The following is a 16058-nucleotide window of genomic DNA, read 5'->3' as shown; positions in this document are numbered from 1 at the left end:
AAAAAGAACAAATACTTTTATATGTCTTTAATACAGATCAAAATTACACAAAAGAAAAAGTAAACCTTAAATTTACCCCACAACATCGATCCTCATTGTTTACATTCCTCGTGAAACGGTTCAAGCGTTCGGAGATCTCTCCATGTTGGCGGAAGCGTATTATGTAAATGTTTTCCGCATTTCTTGCACGGATCAGCAAAAAGTGTTACGTAGCTGCGGAACCACGTCTTGAAGAGAATTAGTGAAAAATTAGTTCGTTCATTCAGTGATCAGCGTGACCAATCACAGCTGTTTTCCTATTTTCGTTAATTTCCGAAGAATTCTCGAACCCGCATTTGAAACTTGAATTATCAGTTCCTTCTCGGACTTTTCAGCGGATTGGTCAGTGAGTGATTTGATCAAAATTAAATTATACTTACTATGAAACTTCGAATCGCCAGTTCCGGAAGGGTTGGCGAGAAAAAGTGCAACATCGCTGAATGAGCATGATCTTGTACTTTACGAAAAACCTGATGCCGAGATTCGGTCCAATGTTCGTCAACTCCATCCAGCAGCGATTCATCGTAGCCCTTAACGGTAACCCATTCGATCAGAAGTCCCTTCAGGATAACGGCTGCTCGCAAGACTCGTGCGATAGTTATCTATTAACGAATGAAAATAGATCAAAAGGTACCAAGAGAAAATCAAACCGATACTTACGTGTAGAATTGCGTTCGTCATAGACGGACGTACTATTTTAAGGTTCATGTTGTTGAAATGAATACTGCCGATTAGGTTGTCTACCGTCCTAAGGACGCAAAAAAATACAATTTTCAATTGTAACTTTAATAAAACTTTGAGCTACTTACTGGGGCGTTGCCAGATGGCTGGAAGGCAATGACCTTCTTCGTTTGGTATTTCCATAATAGGACCGTTTAAGGGCATTCTGTTGAAGCAACGTTGACGCAAAAGTACTGTATTCGTGCAATTTATCGTGCCACTTGTAGCTTTGTACTAGATGTGGGTACAACGCTTGGCGTTCCAAGTTTGTTTCTAGTGAAAGGTACGCAGTGTTGGCCAGATTGAATGGAGCCTGCGGTGGCGTGAGATCATTGATGCAGGTTTCGAATTCTCTGAAAAATCAAGAAACATGCATGTCTGAACAAAATGATATGAAACTGTAAGTTACCTGAGGTTGGAGTTTACGGAATTGAGCAGCTCCTGTAACTCGTGCAGAAACTTTTGTTCCTTTCCTTCTTCACCGTGTTCCGCACGTACACCATTGCCGAGCGACTCAAAAACTTGCCCAACACTAGACCGAAGCACTCGCAAATGGGACAGGGCATTATTGATCGGTTCTAAATTCATAGTTTCTTTGAAAATTTAAAAAAATCACCAATAACCGATCACAAACAAGATGCCGATAAACACAAAACTTTTATAGAACGTCACTTTCTAAAAGTAAACATCAAACCAAGAGCTGGTGACAAAAATTTTACAGTTCGGTTGTTCGCCGCACAAAAATATCATTTCTTAAGGGCATTTGGCGAGGTGACGTGTAAGGGGGCGAAAATTTGACACTTCAGCACCGACGTGTTTTTCACACCGATGGTATATCATTTCGGTCGTAGCAGTTTCTTAAGCGTTTGTTAATGGTTTTCAATTAATAATTGTCTAGTATTACGAATAGTAGTGAAATCCTAGGATTCTGCGAAGGATAAATAACCTCTGCTGGTGAGTAACTCTAGTATTAACGCAAATTGTACCCGCTGACCTTGAGTTTAATCCCACCTCCATAGTGATGACTACTTACGAGGAATTCATCCAGCAGAATGAGGACCGGGATGGGATCCGCTTCACCTGGAACGTTTGGCCTTCCAGCCGGTTGGATGCCAGCCGAATGGTTGTCCCGTTGGGATGCCTGTATCAGCCGCTGAAGGAACGCCCCGATCTTCCACCGATTATGTACGACCCAGTAGTTTGTACGAGAACCACTTGCCGAGCAATCCTGAATCCGATGTGTCAAGTGGACTACCGAGCTAAGTTGTGGGTTTGTAATTTTTGCTTCCAGCGAAATCCATTCCCTCCGCAATATGCCGCCATCTCGGAACAGCACCAGCCAGCGGAACTAATAGCTGGTTTCAGCACGATTGAGTATACAATTACCAGAGCGCCCTGCTTGCCACCAGTGTTTCTGTTTGTGGTCGATACCTGCATGGACGAAGAAGAACTAACAGCCCTGAAGGACTCACTTCAAATGTCGCTAAGTTTACTGCCGGCTAACGCCCTAGTAGGTTTGATCACATTTGGAAAGATGGTACAAGTTCATGAACTCGGAATCGATGGTTGCTCGAAAAGCTATGTATTCCGCGGAACGAAGGACTTGAGTGCTAAGCAGATTCAGGATATGTTGGGTATTGGACGAGCTCCTGGTCCCAATCAACAACAGCAACAGAGAGTACCGGCGGGACCAGTTCCACCAGCAAACCGATTTTTGCAACCACTTCACAAATGCGATATGGCACTAACCGATCTACTGGGAGAACTACAGAGAGATCCCTGGCCAGTTCCTCAGGGAAAACGTTTTCTACGATCGACTGGTACAGCTCTCTCAATCGCAGTAGGTTTACTGGAGTGCACTTATCCGAACACAGGTGCTCGTATCATGATGTTCCTCGGTGGACCATGCTCCCAAGGCCCCGGTCAAGTAGTGGATGATGAGTTGAAACATCCGATCCGATCACATCACGACATCCAGAAGGACAATGCCAAATTTATGAAAAAGGCTATCAAACATTATGAAGGCTTGGCACTGAGAACAGCTACCAATGGACATTGCATAGATATTTATTCCTGTGCGTTGGATCAAACCGGTTTGATGGAGATGAAGCAATGTTGCAATTCGACTGGAGGGCATATGGTCATGGGGGATTCCTTCAATTCATCGCTGTTCAAGCAAACCTATCAGCGGGTGTTTGCTGTGGATCAGAAAGGAGATCTTAAGATGGCATTTAATGGAACTCTGGAGATTAAGTGTTCCCGGGAACTGAAGATCGAAGGTGGAATAGGATCGTGCGTGTCTCTGAATGTAAAAAATGGTGCCGTAGCGGATTCAGAGATTGGAATGGGAGGCACCGCCCAATGGAAATTATGCACCATGACACCGAATAGTACGATGGCGTTTTTCTTTGAAGTTGCAAACCAGCATGCAGCGCCGATTCCGCAAGGCGGACGCGGATGTTTACAATTTATCAGTCAGTATCAGCATTCCAGTGGTCAGCGACGAATCCGCGTCACAACGGTGGCACGTAGCTGGGCGGATGCGACCGTTAATCTGCCCATGATTAGTGCGGGTTTCGATCAGGAAGCCGCTGCTGTGCTCATGTCTCGAATGGTTGTCTACCGAGCTGAGTCGGATGATGGTCCGGATACGCTTCGCTGGGTCGATAGACAGCTCATCCGCCTGTGTCAGAAATTCGGCGAGTACAGCAAAGACGACCCGAACAGTTTTCGACTGGCGGAGAATTTTTCTCTTTTTCCTCAATTTATGTACCACCTACGCCGGTCCCAGTTCCTGCAGGTGTTCAACAACTCGCCCGATGAAACTACTTTCTACCGGCACATGCTCATGAGGGAAGATCTCACCCAGTCACTCATTATGATTCAACCAATCCTGTACTCGTACTCCTTCAACGGTCCGCCAGAGCCGGTCCTGCTGGACACATCGTCAATTCAACCGGATCGCATTCTGCTGATGGATACCTTCTTCCAAATTCTTATCTTTCACGGCGAAACGATAGCGCAGTGGCGTAACCTCAAGTACCAGGACATGCCCGAGTACGAAAATTTCAAGCAGCTACTGCAGGCACCGGTGGATGATGCTCAGGAGATTCTGCAGACCCGATTCCCCATGCCACGATACATCGACACGGAACAGGGTGGTTCCCAGGCACGATTCCTGCTGTCCAAGGTTAATCCTTCGCAGACGCACAACAACATGTACGCCTACGGACAGGTGAGTTTCATTCGAAAACCGAATCGTTGAGTGTTAGCAGATACGATTATTGATTCGATATTTTTTTTTATTTGTGTGTGTTTTCGCGTACATCGACTTTGCATTGGGGGCTGACTGACTCGAATGGATGTGATCTTTTGTATTTTTTTTTTTTATTGAAAACCCCATCTTGACTGTGGATTCGACCATCATTCAATACGATATGTCATTACGGTGGCAGATGACGGCACCAACAGCGGTAGATATTGCCATTTTTCTTCTTTATATGATTTCGGTTGTTGTAGAGTTTGTTGGGATACATTGCCTCGATGGTGGCTGTTTTGGTGGAATTAACTGGAATGGGCTTTACAATTGACAATTTGTACATAAAAAATTGAAGGAATTTGATTTATAAAATGGGTTAATCTTATCGTGCTAACCAGATTACATAGAGGGATTACCAGATTACATGGATGGATGGATGGATGGGCACTTATCACTCTGCGCACTGAAAAATAACCTATAGTTTACAAGCTCATAACATTAACAACTCTCAATTTCACTTCAAATTCTCATATGCTTTTTTCAACTCTGCTCATCTGTTCATATTTGTATATTAATGCATTTTAATTTAGATTGAATGATGACGAAAAGCATTATTTTCGAGGAAATAAATTATAGATACGCAAATTATATTTTACGAATATTTCAAACATGTAGGGGAACAGGGGGAGATTTGACCGAGATTCAACTATTATCAATATCAGGTTTTTAAAATAAAAAAAAAAATTTTTATACTTGTTTCGATCTCATCATGTAATGTAAAAGTGTGGAGTGCAAAATCTTTTCCTTATAGAAAATATTCCCTAATTCATGAATTTGTGTTAAATAATGTAATTTTTTATCAAACTGTATCGTCATATCGACAAGAGTATTTAACTTTTTTTATAGAAAAAAATGATTTTACATTAATCGGAATATTGGAAGTTATTTATGAAATTAGAACGACATTATGATTGTAAGAACTAAATAATTATTTTAAATGGGATTATGATTGTTTTGGAGGGATTTACATTCAGGTCCTTCTTTTTACGCCGCTTTGATTTAAAATTTAATGCAGATCACATTCTATTTGAAATAACGTAGTCACATTTTCACGCGGATTAGAACATCATCTGCAAATCGAATCACTTTCAGTGATCCCATTTCAGTTAATGATTTTAATTGCTCATCTAAAACTAATGACTACAATAATCAATCAATCAATTCAATCTATCTTTTGTTTTAATAGAATTCTCTTGCTTTTCAACCAACATGTGTAACCCGTATAAATAAATAGACTAAAAGGGTGTAATACGCCCCACCGGGGCAAAATGCCCCTCTTCAATTCCCAGCATTCCTGAATTATCTAAAATGTAAAAATGACTGATAACAGTATCGTTTCATGAAATTAACGTACTAAGGTAATTTGGTATTTTTAACATGTTGCAAAACAACAATATACACAAATATTTTAAAAGAGCTATTTTGATGTAAGCTCCCACTTTGTCCAATAGCATTACAACCAATTAGAAACAGTCGGATTTGATAGAACTATTTCAAGTAGCTACTTTGCTTAAAACTATGTGTGCGTGGAAAATTATTCATGCATTTACAACAGCTCATTACCGGCTAAAACGCCCCACCCATTGTTGTAGGGCATACTCACCGATTGTTATGGGGCATACCGTCCTCTTGTTGTGGGGCATATTACACTGTAACCGGGGGCATTTTGCCCTGGGTGAAAGAAAAAACTAGAATTTAGGTATCTTTGAAAAATGATTAATAATACTTGTATCAGGATGTTTTTAATAAAAAAAACCAGGGTACTAATTTTTAACTAATATAACAACAAATAAGAGTAGTTGGTGCGGAAATCGTAGTGTCGAATGGTTAAATATAGCTATTGTTGCTTAAGGGGGGGGGGGGGGGGGGCGTATTAGACCTGTTTACCCTACCATTCCAGAAAGCTTCGGAACTATTTCCAAACTATTCATATAATACTCACCATCAGGGATGCCACATTGAAATCTGTGTTTCGATCAAAAAATCTTTTTACCATCTGTGATGACTAAAACAGGAATAAAATCTGTGCTAAACTTCCAAAAAACCTGTGAAAATCACAATATTTCCAAAAATCTGTGAAAATCTGTGAAATTTTCATCAAAATGCCAAAAATCTGTCATCTGTGAAAAAGAATCTGTGATCGAAAATTGTGAAAAAAAATTTGTGACGTTACCGAAAAATCTGTGAACATGGTAACCCTGCTCACCATATTGGGAATACTATTGATATACTCCTACATTATAATTCAACTATTAAACTACCACACCCGTTGTAGTTACCGTTTCTAATACCATCCGTGTATCCTATATATTGTTGTTATGATTAATATTGCTCTAGCGATCTTTGTTATTCGTATATCTGTTTATCCTTCTCCAAAAATCTGGATATTAACATGATCAAAAATCCTCTTCCTACAATATTACGGCGATGATTGTATAACATTCCCTCGAAAACCATTCTCCAGAAGAAAAAATACCGAAGCTTTTTCCCCAGAAACACATATTCCAGAAAGTACTAATTCCCAGAAAACTGATCCCCAGAAAGTACCAAAACCCAGAAAACTTTCACCCAGAAAGAACCATAACCCAGAAAACTGTTCCGCAGAAAGTACCAAAACCCAGAAAATTATTTTACCGAATTTTTTTTTCTTCTATTTTCTCAATAAACAATTCGTTACATTTAGATCATGTGTACTTAAATACTTGTTATAAGTTTGCTATTCACATTTTTTCTAATATTTACGCATTGTGCTTAAATTTAAACGCATTAAAAAAGATGGAAAGATCTATGGGTGATGATTATATGTTAAATGAAAGTTTTCGATTCCCATTTGATAGAAAAAATATAATTGGTTTTGAACCAATTTTTGCATTTAAAACCGCTTGCTCCGCATGTAGCAATAGTGGCCCAATTGCTAATTCCGGTTCCTATAGATGCTAAACCCATTGATTACTTTTGAAGCATGCAACTCTAGGTATATTTGGCCCACTATAGCTGCATAGGAGCTCAAAAATCAAGGAAAACTCATTATTTCAGTTGTTTTTTGAGCAAACTTCTACGATAAAACTTGTGTTGCCTTGCGAGTTTAGTGCAAACTACAAAGCAAGAAATAATTAACGGCGGTTGGCATTTTAATCAAGGGTCTAGTAGTACACCGCGGCTATTGGAGCACCCACCCTATTGTTTGTTAAATATACAACAATCGTCGATTTTCGATATTTGCGGCATGGTGCCGCGGAAATATCCCAAAACTCTATAATACATTTGACTTGCAAAGACATGTAATATTACCTGAAGATCTAGAAACATAAAAAGAGCTCCATTAGGTTAAATACCTAGTAGGACACCTCAAATCTCTATCGCTTTGCATGCCATTGACGGTTAATGATTGAGCACAAAGCTTTGGCTGCTTAGAGCTAAACTAAATTTTTTTCTCGATTTCTTGGTACAAAGGCAAGCGACAGAGGATTTTGTGAAATGGTGCACTTGTTAATGAAAAAGCGCTGTAAACGTCATTAAAATCGACGCAAATTTGCATACGGACAGTTTTTAGAAGAAATGAAACTTTTTTTTGGTAATGGCTTTCGAATTTCACTTTTGAAGACGAGAACCCCATTAACCGAAACTTTACTTAAGCGGGACCCATGTAATTTAAACATCAATGTCACAAATGACGTTTCAAGGTCGCAGAGATGTTTGTTTTTGTCATTTAAAGTTAAATTGAAAAGCCGAAACAAAATAAAAATAAAATTAAGATCCATTCAGTAGATCTTTCGCAAATTATTCCCAAAAAACCTCAATTTTAAGCCTCGAGAGTAGAGGACCCCCTTGAAATTTCGATGGAACATGGTGCAACAAACATCGAAGAATGTTTTAAAAATCTTTAATGTGATAGTTCGAATATGTTTTTCCTATTTTAGCCAACTTTTTGCTCCAGCTATTCCATAGTGTGCTGGAAAAAATGAATCAACACTATGTTTGAGAAAACCGGTCAGACGAGTAGATAACAAGTTTCATTCCGAGGGCTATTTGGCATACATATTCAAAGAATTGCTCATGTTTAAAAGAAGGAGTCAACTCCCATGTTTGAATAAACCGAGCATACGAGTTGATCACAGGTCATGCCCTTATTGATTCATCTGCTACATAAATTCACATCCGCGGGTCAATCGGAACATTGAGCATTGAACGAACGTTCCTACCCTTAGTACACATGCTCCTTCCAGATAAATCAGAATTCAACTACAAAAAAGCTCTAGAACTAATAAAAACCATAGCAGCCAACAACAATATTATAATTAATCCGTCGATTGCATTAACAGATTTCGAAACAGCTGAGATAAACGCTATCGCAAGGATTATTCCCAATTCTGTGCGATATGGTTGCTTTTTTCACCTAACGAAAAATTGGTGGAAACGGATCCAAAAATTGGGATTATCTGGAATTTATTTGAAAAGCGTGCAAATGCAGATCTCTTTCAGACAAACCCAGGCCTTGGACTTTTTGAAGACTCAAGATGTGCCTGAAGGCTTGGGTATTGGGGAAGCGAAGGGTTGGAAAACACTGCGCACAGGCACAGGCCAGATTTTCCCCTGAATTTCACATGCGATGCAACACCATGGACCATGCGATACAACACCCTCAATGACATACCCAAAACCTCAAACGCAATAGAAGGGTATCACAACCAATTAAATGCACTCTTAAAAGGCACCAGTGCCCTTAAACTTTATGCGGTTGTGAAAGCATTCAAAGAGGAAGAGCAGTCCACATCGGCGGAATATATGCGATATCTGCAAGGAGATATGATAAACCGGCGTCGCTGTAAAAAAACATGCAGGAGACAAAAAATTAAAAGAACTTTTAATTGCCGACCAGGACGATGGTACAATATTAAAAGATACCATTTTATCAATAGCTCTTATAATACAAAACTAAACCAGAATATTAATACTAATAAAAAATAAGTCATCTTCAGTTAAAATACCTCAATTTCTGGGAAATGGTTTTTTCTGGGGTATGAACTTCTGGGTATTTGTTCATTCTGGGTAACGGTTTTCTGGGCAAAAATACTTTCTGGGAAAAGGTTTTCTGGTAATTGGTACTTTCGACGGAATGGTTTTCTGGAGAATGGTTCTTTCTGGGGAAAAAACTTCGGTGTTTTAGTTTCTGGGGAATGGTTTTCGGGGGAAAGTCGTACAACCTACGGCGATAGCTCAGTTGAATAAAGCGTCAGTCCATTTAGTGTCTACGAAGCTTACTTTAGAAGATGGCGTGAAACGAAATAAAACTTCTCTTCAATCGAAAGAATTGAAATGTTGGTAGAGAAGTGATTTTTTTCTCCACCTAATATTTTATGCATCGCTAGATCTAAAATATGCATGTTACCATAAATTGTATGGTTCTTCAATGGTTTGTTGTCAAAATGTATATGGTAAAAAGCACATTTTAGTATGGTGTCCGTTCTTAACAACCCGTATGGAGTATGGAAAAACAAGCATTTCAACGTTTTCAGGCCATTTTTCTTATTAAATTGGTTCTTAAGAACGAAGCGATGATGTTGATGCCAATTTATTCTGGTTGCAGTTGAAAACTGGAAAGTCCATCCAGCGACAATCGGTTTTACTCCTGTTTAGTGCTAATCCATGATGTCGGAAGTAGTGCGCTGGATAGCGCATCATTGTACGAAAACAGCGCACCACTTCCGACGTGATTCCATTGTTTAGAACCAGAGAAAATACGATTGTCGCTGGTTGGATTTTCCAGTTTTCAACTGCAAACAGAATATACGCATTCCATCGATTATAGGTCGAGTAATTAACAAAAATAGTGCAACAGACTCTCTAATGGGGCCAAAATAGGCTCTTTACCGTACCCCATCAAGATTTTCCAAAGCAACATAAGGCTCCCAACAAAACCCGGTCAAACCATTTCGCCTATCAAGCTTGTATAGAATGCAATGTTTCATCTCATCTTATCGTAATAATGGTGTATGTTAAAACGGAAGTTTTAGTTATATTTCCACAATTTTTTTTATCCAATTTGATTTCGGTAACTCTCTTAGTGTTAATCCCTAATAACCAAGTTAAAAACTAATTCACATAGATGATACAGATTAAGTCTATTAACATCAGCCTTGTTCCGCATTACGACGAATTCGAATGGTTCGATCGAATCAGACTCCGACTTGATTTTGCTGTCATTAAGAGTGCAAATCACATTCGTTCAAATATTTGATCCGTCGTGATGCAGAATAAGGCTGCTTATTTTGCTTAGCTTTGGTACAATGTGAGCGCAATTCTTTGCTTCGTAGACTTTATCGTTCCATTTTATGTTTCTCCACAGGATGGCGGAGCCTCGGTTCTCACGGACGATGTATCACTGCAGGTCTTCATGGAGCATCTTAAAAAGTTAGCCGTTTCTTCCACAACATAAACCGTGCGCACCCACTAGAAGCGATTTGTGTCACCACTTTACTTCTATTTTATCAGCTCGGATATTCGTGTACTACTAATTCTCCAATAGATTGTATATCTATCGTCACGCCAGTATTTGACTTTGTGTATCGGTGTTGTTAGGCATTTAATTGTGCGCGATCATTCAGCGTGACGACACTTTCAATTAAACTGCTGTTTATCCGAGTTGTTTCAGCATTGGACTCTTGATTGTGAATCGCATCAACGCTGATGTGACGAGTACTGTTAATGGACATGTTCATGTAGGAAATAAATCCGTTATATAACGTTGGAAAAACTAAAATGACTTCTTTTCTCTTCTTGCATGTTAAATTCTCTTTTAGGGTATAGGTTGGTATTTCTTTATTTAATACTTTCAATGCTCAACTGTTTATATACACCATACACTCTACATTCTACAAACGTCAAATAAACCATTACATTGGAAAAACTTCCTCCTTCGTCTAAAAATCGTTCGTTTAGCCGCTCGTCGTGTGCATCAGTTTCAAATGAAATCCATAATAAAGAAATTATTTCAAACACAGCTCGAAAACGAATGCACCTCCTCCCATTTGGTCTAAGATTGCCCTAAATTGGCAAACCAATCACACCACGAGCGCCGGCTTCAGTTGAGGAACCGAATCGACATCTTTTGCTCGACCTCGGTACGCTCCAAGGCGCGGCAAAAGTCCTCAAAGGTGATCTTGCCCTGGCCAACCGAATCCGCCTCGAGAATCGTTCGCTCGGCAATGCTGTTCAGCTGATCCTGGCTAATGTTTGCGCCGACCATCATCTGCAAAATGCTGAGGAGTTCTTCTCGCGAAATAGTTTCGTCATCATCCAGATCGTACATTTTAAATGCAAAACGTAACTTCTCCTCCCGACTGTTGAGCCTGTTCTCCTTGTTCGGTTTGATTGGCCGGAAGTGCGCAAGAACACGGGTGAACTGACGAAAGTTCACCCGATCGTCGTTGCTGTCGGCGAAAAAGGAATGCACGATCCGTTCGCATAGCGGGTTGATGGCCAGCTCCGGTATGCGCAAAAAGTCCTCCCGCGAGAGTGTACCGCAGTCGTTGCGGTCAAGCGAGGTGAACCGTGAATACAGCCGTTCGATTTGGTTCGGGGTGACTGAAATTTAGATTAGTTGCATGAATTTTGGTCACTGATTATTTGTTCACTCGGAAACGATCTAGCGTCTAATCAAGCTAATACATTATTTAGCACTGCTGCTGTAGCAAAGTGATCATCGCATTGACTTACATTTGATTAACTTTGGTGGTTTTACGAGGAACCCCACAGGTAATAAATAGAACAGCAATCAAATCACGCGGCGGTTACTGATAAGGTTGATAAGAAAGTGAACCTAATGTAAGCTGCGTGGTCGAGGAATGAAAGTAATGTATCTAGCTAAACAATTATTACCAATTACAAGTACTCGAGTTATCGCGGAGCTACCTCGTACCAAAGAGCAATTTTAATTGACTGATAAGGGCTGCATACACAGCGAAAAATAATGCATTGGTAGAAATGTTTCTCGTTTTTAGCAAAAATCAAACCAATGCATTCTTTTAAAATTAACAAAAAAAAAACTATAAATCTAATGATTGATATTCAAAATAAATGTAGTTTGTGTTGGTTGCCTTTTTTTCTCTGTGTCAGAAACCATTCCACATTAATTAGTGCCGCGACCCTGAATAAATGCTTCCCTATGTGTACATTGTGCTCCAGATAGATATTTAGTGCAAGCACTGCGCCCCGATATTATTCAATCATAGCTTTTTCCAAGGATGAACTACACATTTGGTACTATTTGCTACCAAATCTACTTACAACCAGTTTCTTCGTGAATTTGTGATATTTCTTCTTCACGCAACAATAGCGATGATTTATTTCCCATTATGAATTTGTGCTGGCCTGGTCCGGTCAAAATTCCTAAAATATTGAAATAAGTAATTTTGCTTCCAACACACGGTCACCACATAGTGAACAATAATATACCTACCACCAGCCACCCAAATGCGCTGCTGTTTATTGATTGAATGAAAAATTACTAATGAATCGGTTAATTTTACGCACGATACCGTCACTCAAGCTGTTTATTTGTCTTCATGTAACGGTTATACATACCGCTTTGACCGTTTTTATTAACACCTTCAGAAATGTTTTCGCTTCGCCGTGCACGGAGAAAAATTATATGGTACAATGCAATAGTCCATGCAGTAAACATTTTGCAAATGCAATAGTCCATGCAGTAAACCTTTGTGCCAGGGGTAGGAGTTAGTAGTAGTTTTCTGTAGTAGTTTTTCGCTGTTCGAAGACAAGAAAAAATATTCGTGAAAATAAGGGTTTACTGCTCGTAGCAAAAAACAATCAAAGTTTGAAAATAAAACTTTCAATTCAATTATTATTCTTTAATATATAAAAGGTGAATCTTTTTTTTTGATTATTATTCTTGATTAGCTTGAAAGTTTTACCTTCCACCTGATAGTATCAGCCTAAATGTGTACCATATGCCGACCATTTTATTAAACTTCAAAAACCATTTCAAATGTGGTTCGTTCAACAATAGAATAACCATTGTCTGCTATAATGCCGTGCATAAGCATTGTAGTTTTTCCATACTTGGCCATACAAAAAACGGGTTGTTAAGAACGGTCTATGTACCAAAATCTGGGAGGGATAAACAGACTCAATAAATGTGAACGTCATAGCCAGCCAGAACGAAACTGTCACTCCGAGCCACAAAGAAGTGAACATCGAGGAAAGGAAAGTATTGTTATCGTATTCTTGCTTGAAAATGTTTACGAACAATAAGTTTCCTTGATTTTTTGTCTAGATTGGGCAAAATAGTTAAATTTTGTCAAAGTTTTGCTGTGATTTTAAAATCTTATTCACATTAACCAGATGAATTTTTCGGGAATCCGTACTGCCATCATCAAATATATTGTATTTCTATGTATTCAATGTTGAATTAGAATTTGGATGCGTTCAAGCGCTTCGAGCATCGTTTTAAGACAATACTGCGATGTTGATATAATGTAAAATATTAAAAACGCATAGATTATATGAATATTTCAAATAATCTTTACATTTCAATAAATTAATCAAATTACCAGACAGAACGACAGTTTTTGAACATAAGGAGCAAATAATCACTATAAAAAGAACTAGTGGAAGGATTCAACAAAAGCGTCTTTTTCATTTGGATTTTTATTAATCTTAAAAAGTCGTTATGATGTTTGAATTATGTAATTCTGTATCGTCGCTTAAATGCTCAATGAACTATGCCTAACGTATATTTTATGCTCGTTATGTAATTATGGAAATGAGACGACGCTGTAAATGTTCTCTGATCTAAGAAATGGGAATGTAGAATAAAACAAATATTTTGTGACGCAAGTTTTTTGATAATTCAAAAATATTTTTTGTTTTAAAATAATTTATATCATCTTTGTATTAAAATCTTTTTTTTTATTATTTTTATTATATAGGTTTCAATCTTAGGGTCATTCGCCTCTTTTCGGGTTAGAGAAATTTCTTTTGGAAAAATCTCTAACCCTATGTGCGGGGTTGGGAATCGAAGCCCAGGTTAGCTGCGTACAAGGCAATGGATTTACCTACCACGCTATGCCCGCCCCCTGTATTTAAAACATGTGAATTAAAATCTATTTTCATATCTATAGTAAAGATAAGTAATAATGACGAAAATCGTGTGAAGAGTTTTAAAAATTTGTGGCTCATTAAACAATTTTAGAATGAGTGACACTTTACTCGTCAGATTTGGCGATGCCCCAGTTTAAAGTTTCTTTTGAGGGTGTACTCAAAAAATGAAAATCATCAACGTAGGCCTAGATTCATGCAAATAAATATGAACAAAGTTTCGATAAAAAAAATTAGCAATATAATTCGACATGACATCGACATAATATTTTTAGTGTTTGGGTGCTCATAGCTTAATCAGATGATACGATTCATTAAAATATTCTATTTTTATTTATTAGTTAAAAACTTACACTTCGAAAGTTATTTGCAAAGTTATTTATTGTATAGCATGGTTAAAATTGACAGTTAGACAGTTAAATAATTGTTGTTGGAGGATGTGAAAAGAAAGGTGGAAACAGTTTTCTGTACTTTATTTAGGTTGTCGATATTTTTCAGTAGAAAATAAAGGGCAAATATGAAAACGAAAACATGTTATGTCAAATGTTTTTCGGCTATTTCATTAGTGGATATTTAAGCTCCAAAGCTGTGAGTGACATAATTTAAAGCTGTTTTTACAGCTGTCAATTCCAAATACCTATCCATTGGTCAACATTTGGAATGGGTCGCTCTTGTGGTTGGAACTGTCAAATTTCAATCAAAAGTGAAAAAAGTTCGCCAAATGGTCCGCAGCCTGAAAGTATATATGACGTTTTTTCTAGACGTAGAAACTGATTCTGTTTACAACCCAAATTGCTATCAGTTCATATATTTAAGTTCGTGATTTTTTTAAAAGAGTCATTTTTGGAAAAGCAAAAGGCAATTTGTTAGTCATACTATCGAAGAAAATAAAAACAAGTTGTATGAAAAAAAATATTGCAAATTATCGGCATTATGGCCGCGTCCCCGCACAGTGGCACGACGAGTGACAAAACCCCAAAAATGAATGTCTTGTAATTCTTTTCAAAATATTTATTTTATTTTTCTCCCAGTTTGAATAAAAGTATCTCCAAATGTTACCACAATCGGATGAAAACTGAGGGTTTCTGTTCAATTCCATTCATTAAATTTGTTAGTACCTTAGAGCTTCAAATGGCGATATCTCAAGAAGTACACGGCCGATTGGAATTATTTTGAGTTCTTTGGAAAGATGAATGAATATGCTAAACTATAGATGTGAGCTTTTTGCACATCTTTATCACGTCTGTCCTACACCAAAGAAAAATTAATTGAGAAATCTAATGTCAGTTCAGTAATTTATCTTTATACGTCTTCCAATTTTTGAGATGGTCTCCCATGGGTCACTTATTATCAATCTGACTCAAAAATTAGTGTAGTTCCAACATATAAAAGCCTCATCTTACGCATTTTTGCGCCGAAGGTGTTATGTCTATGTTTTTGAAAATACCCGTATGGAGACGCCCTGTAGTTCATAAATCTTCTTACAAATTGATTGCCTACAGAACATCATACTACTGAAAAATTAGTAATTTTTGCATGTTTGTCAACCATTTCTGTCATCCGATATGATTGACTTCTGTAATTAACGTGTATATTGACCCTTTAACGTCCAACGCCTTCAAATGGGTTTATATAAAAGTAGTCGAAAAAAGAATTATGGAATTTCAAAACTGATATCAGAAATGGATTCAGCGACCCAAAATTAGTTAAAAACCCGATTTTTAGCCACATAAACCAATTTTTATAATTTTGTCACAACTTTATATGATCAGGCCACTGCTGTGACTGAAGCGCATTTTTTCGCAGCGGCTTACGGTGAACACTCTCCCAGACAAACCGCTCAACTTAAATCGAAAAAGAAAGT

General features: G+C 38.1%; 3 protein-coding genes across 5 annotated transcripts; 1 reads left to right on the top strand and 2 right to left on the bottom strand.

Annotated features, from left to right (window-relative positions):
* Positions 1-12: 12 nt before the first annotated feature.
* On the bottom strand, positions 13-1438 carry LOC131676842 (mediator of RNA polymerase II transcription subunit 27). Its single transcript, XM_058956203.1, has 5 exons — positions 1169-1438; positions 849-1112; positions 700-787; positions 420-641; positions 13-227 (listed from the first exon to the last, which is right to left on the bottom strand). The coding sequence occupies exons 1-5, from the start codon at positions 1345-1347 to the stop codon at positions 93-95; spliced, it is 888 nt and encodes a 295-aa protein (XP_058812186.1). The 5' UTR covers positions 1348-1438; the 3' UTR covers positions 13-92.
* Positions 1439-1553: 115 nt separating this feature from the next.
* LOC131676839 (protein transport protein Sec23A) lies at positions 1554-10838 on the top strand. 2 transcript variants are annotated; one of them, XM_058956193.1, is made up of 4 exons: positions 1554-1713; positions 1779-3994; positions 4215-4232; positions 10425-10838. In XM_058956193.1, exons 2-4 carry the CDS (start codon positions 1781-1783, stop codon positions 10512-10514), a joined length of 2322 nt encoding a protein of 773 aa, XP_058812176.1. In that variant the 5' UTR covers positions 1554-1713; positions 1779-1780; the 3' UTR covers positions 10515-10838. The 2 variants fall into 2 exon arrangements, with proteins under 2 accessions (XP_058812176.1, XP_058812177.1); XM_058956194.1 differs by lacking the exon at positions 4215-4232.
* Positions 10839-10861: 23 nt separating this feature from the next.
* Positions 10862-12662, bottom strand: LOC131676843 (calcineurin B homologous protein 1). Of its 2 annotated transcripts, none has more exons than XM_058956204.1 (3): positions 12537-12662; positions 12365-12466; positions 10862-11662 (listed from the first exon to the last, which is right to left on the bottom strand). In XM_058956204.1, the coding sequence occupies exons 2-3, from the start codon at positions 12429-12431 to the stop codon at positions 11160-11162; spliced, it is 570 nt and encodes a 189-aa protein (XP_058812187.1). In that variant the 5' UTR covers positions 12432-12466; positions 12537-12662; the 3' UTR covers positions 10862-11159. The 2 variants fall into 2 exon arrangements, with proteins under 2 accessions (XP_058812187.1, XP_058812188.1); XM_058956205.1 differs by having other exon boundaries at positions 12533-12588.
* Between the last annotated feature and the right edge of the window lie 3396 nt (positions 12663-16058).

Source organism: Topomyia yanbarensis, chromosome 1, assembly GCF_030247195.1.
Source record: "Topomyia yanbarensis strain Yona2022 chromosome 1, ASM3024719v1, whole genome shotgun sequence".
Classification (NCBI taxonomy): domain Eukaryota; kingdom Metazoa; phylum Arthropoda; class Insecta; order Diptera; family Culicidae; genus Topomyia; species Topomyia yanbarensis.
The sequence above is the reverse complement of the archived record's forward strand: the minus strand, read 5'-3'. Positions and strand labels throughout refer to the sequence as shown.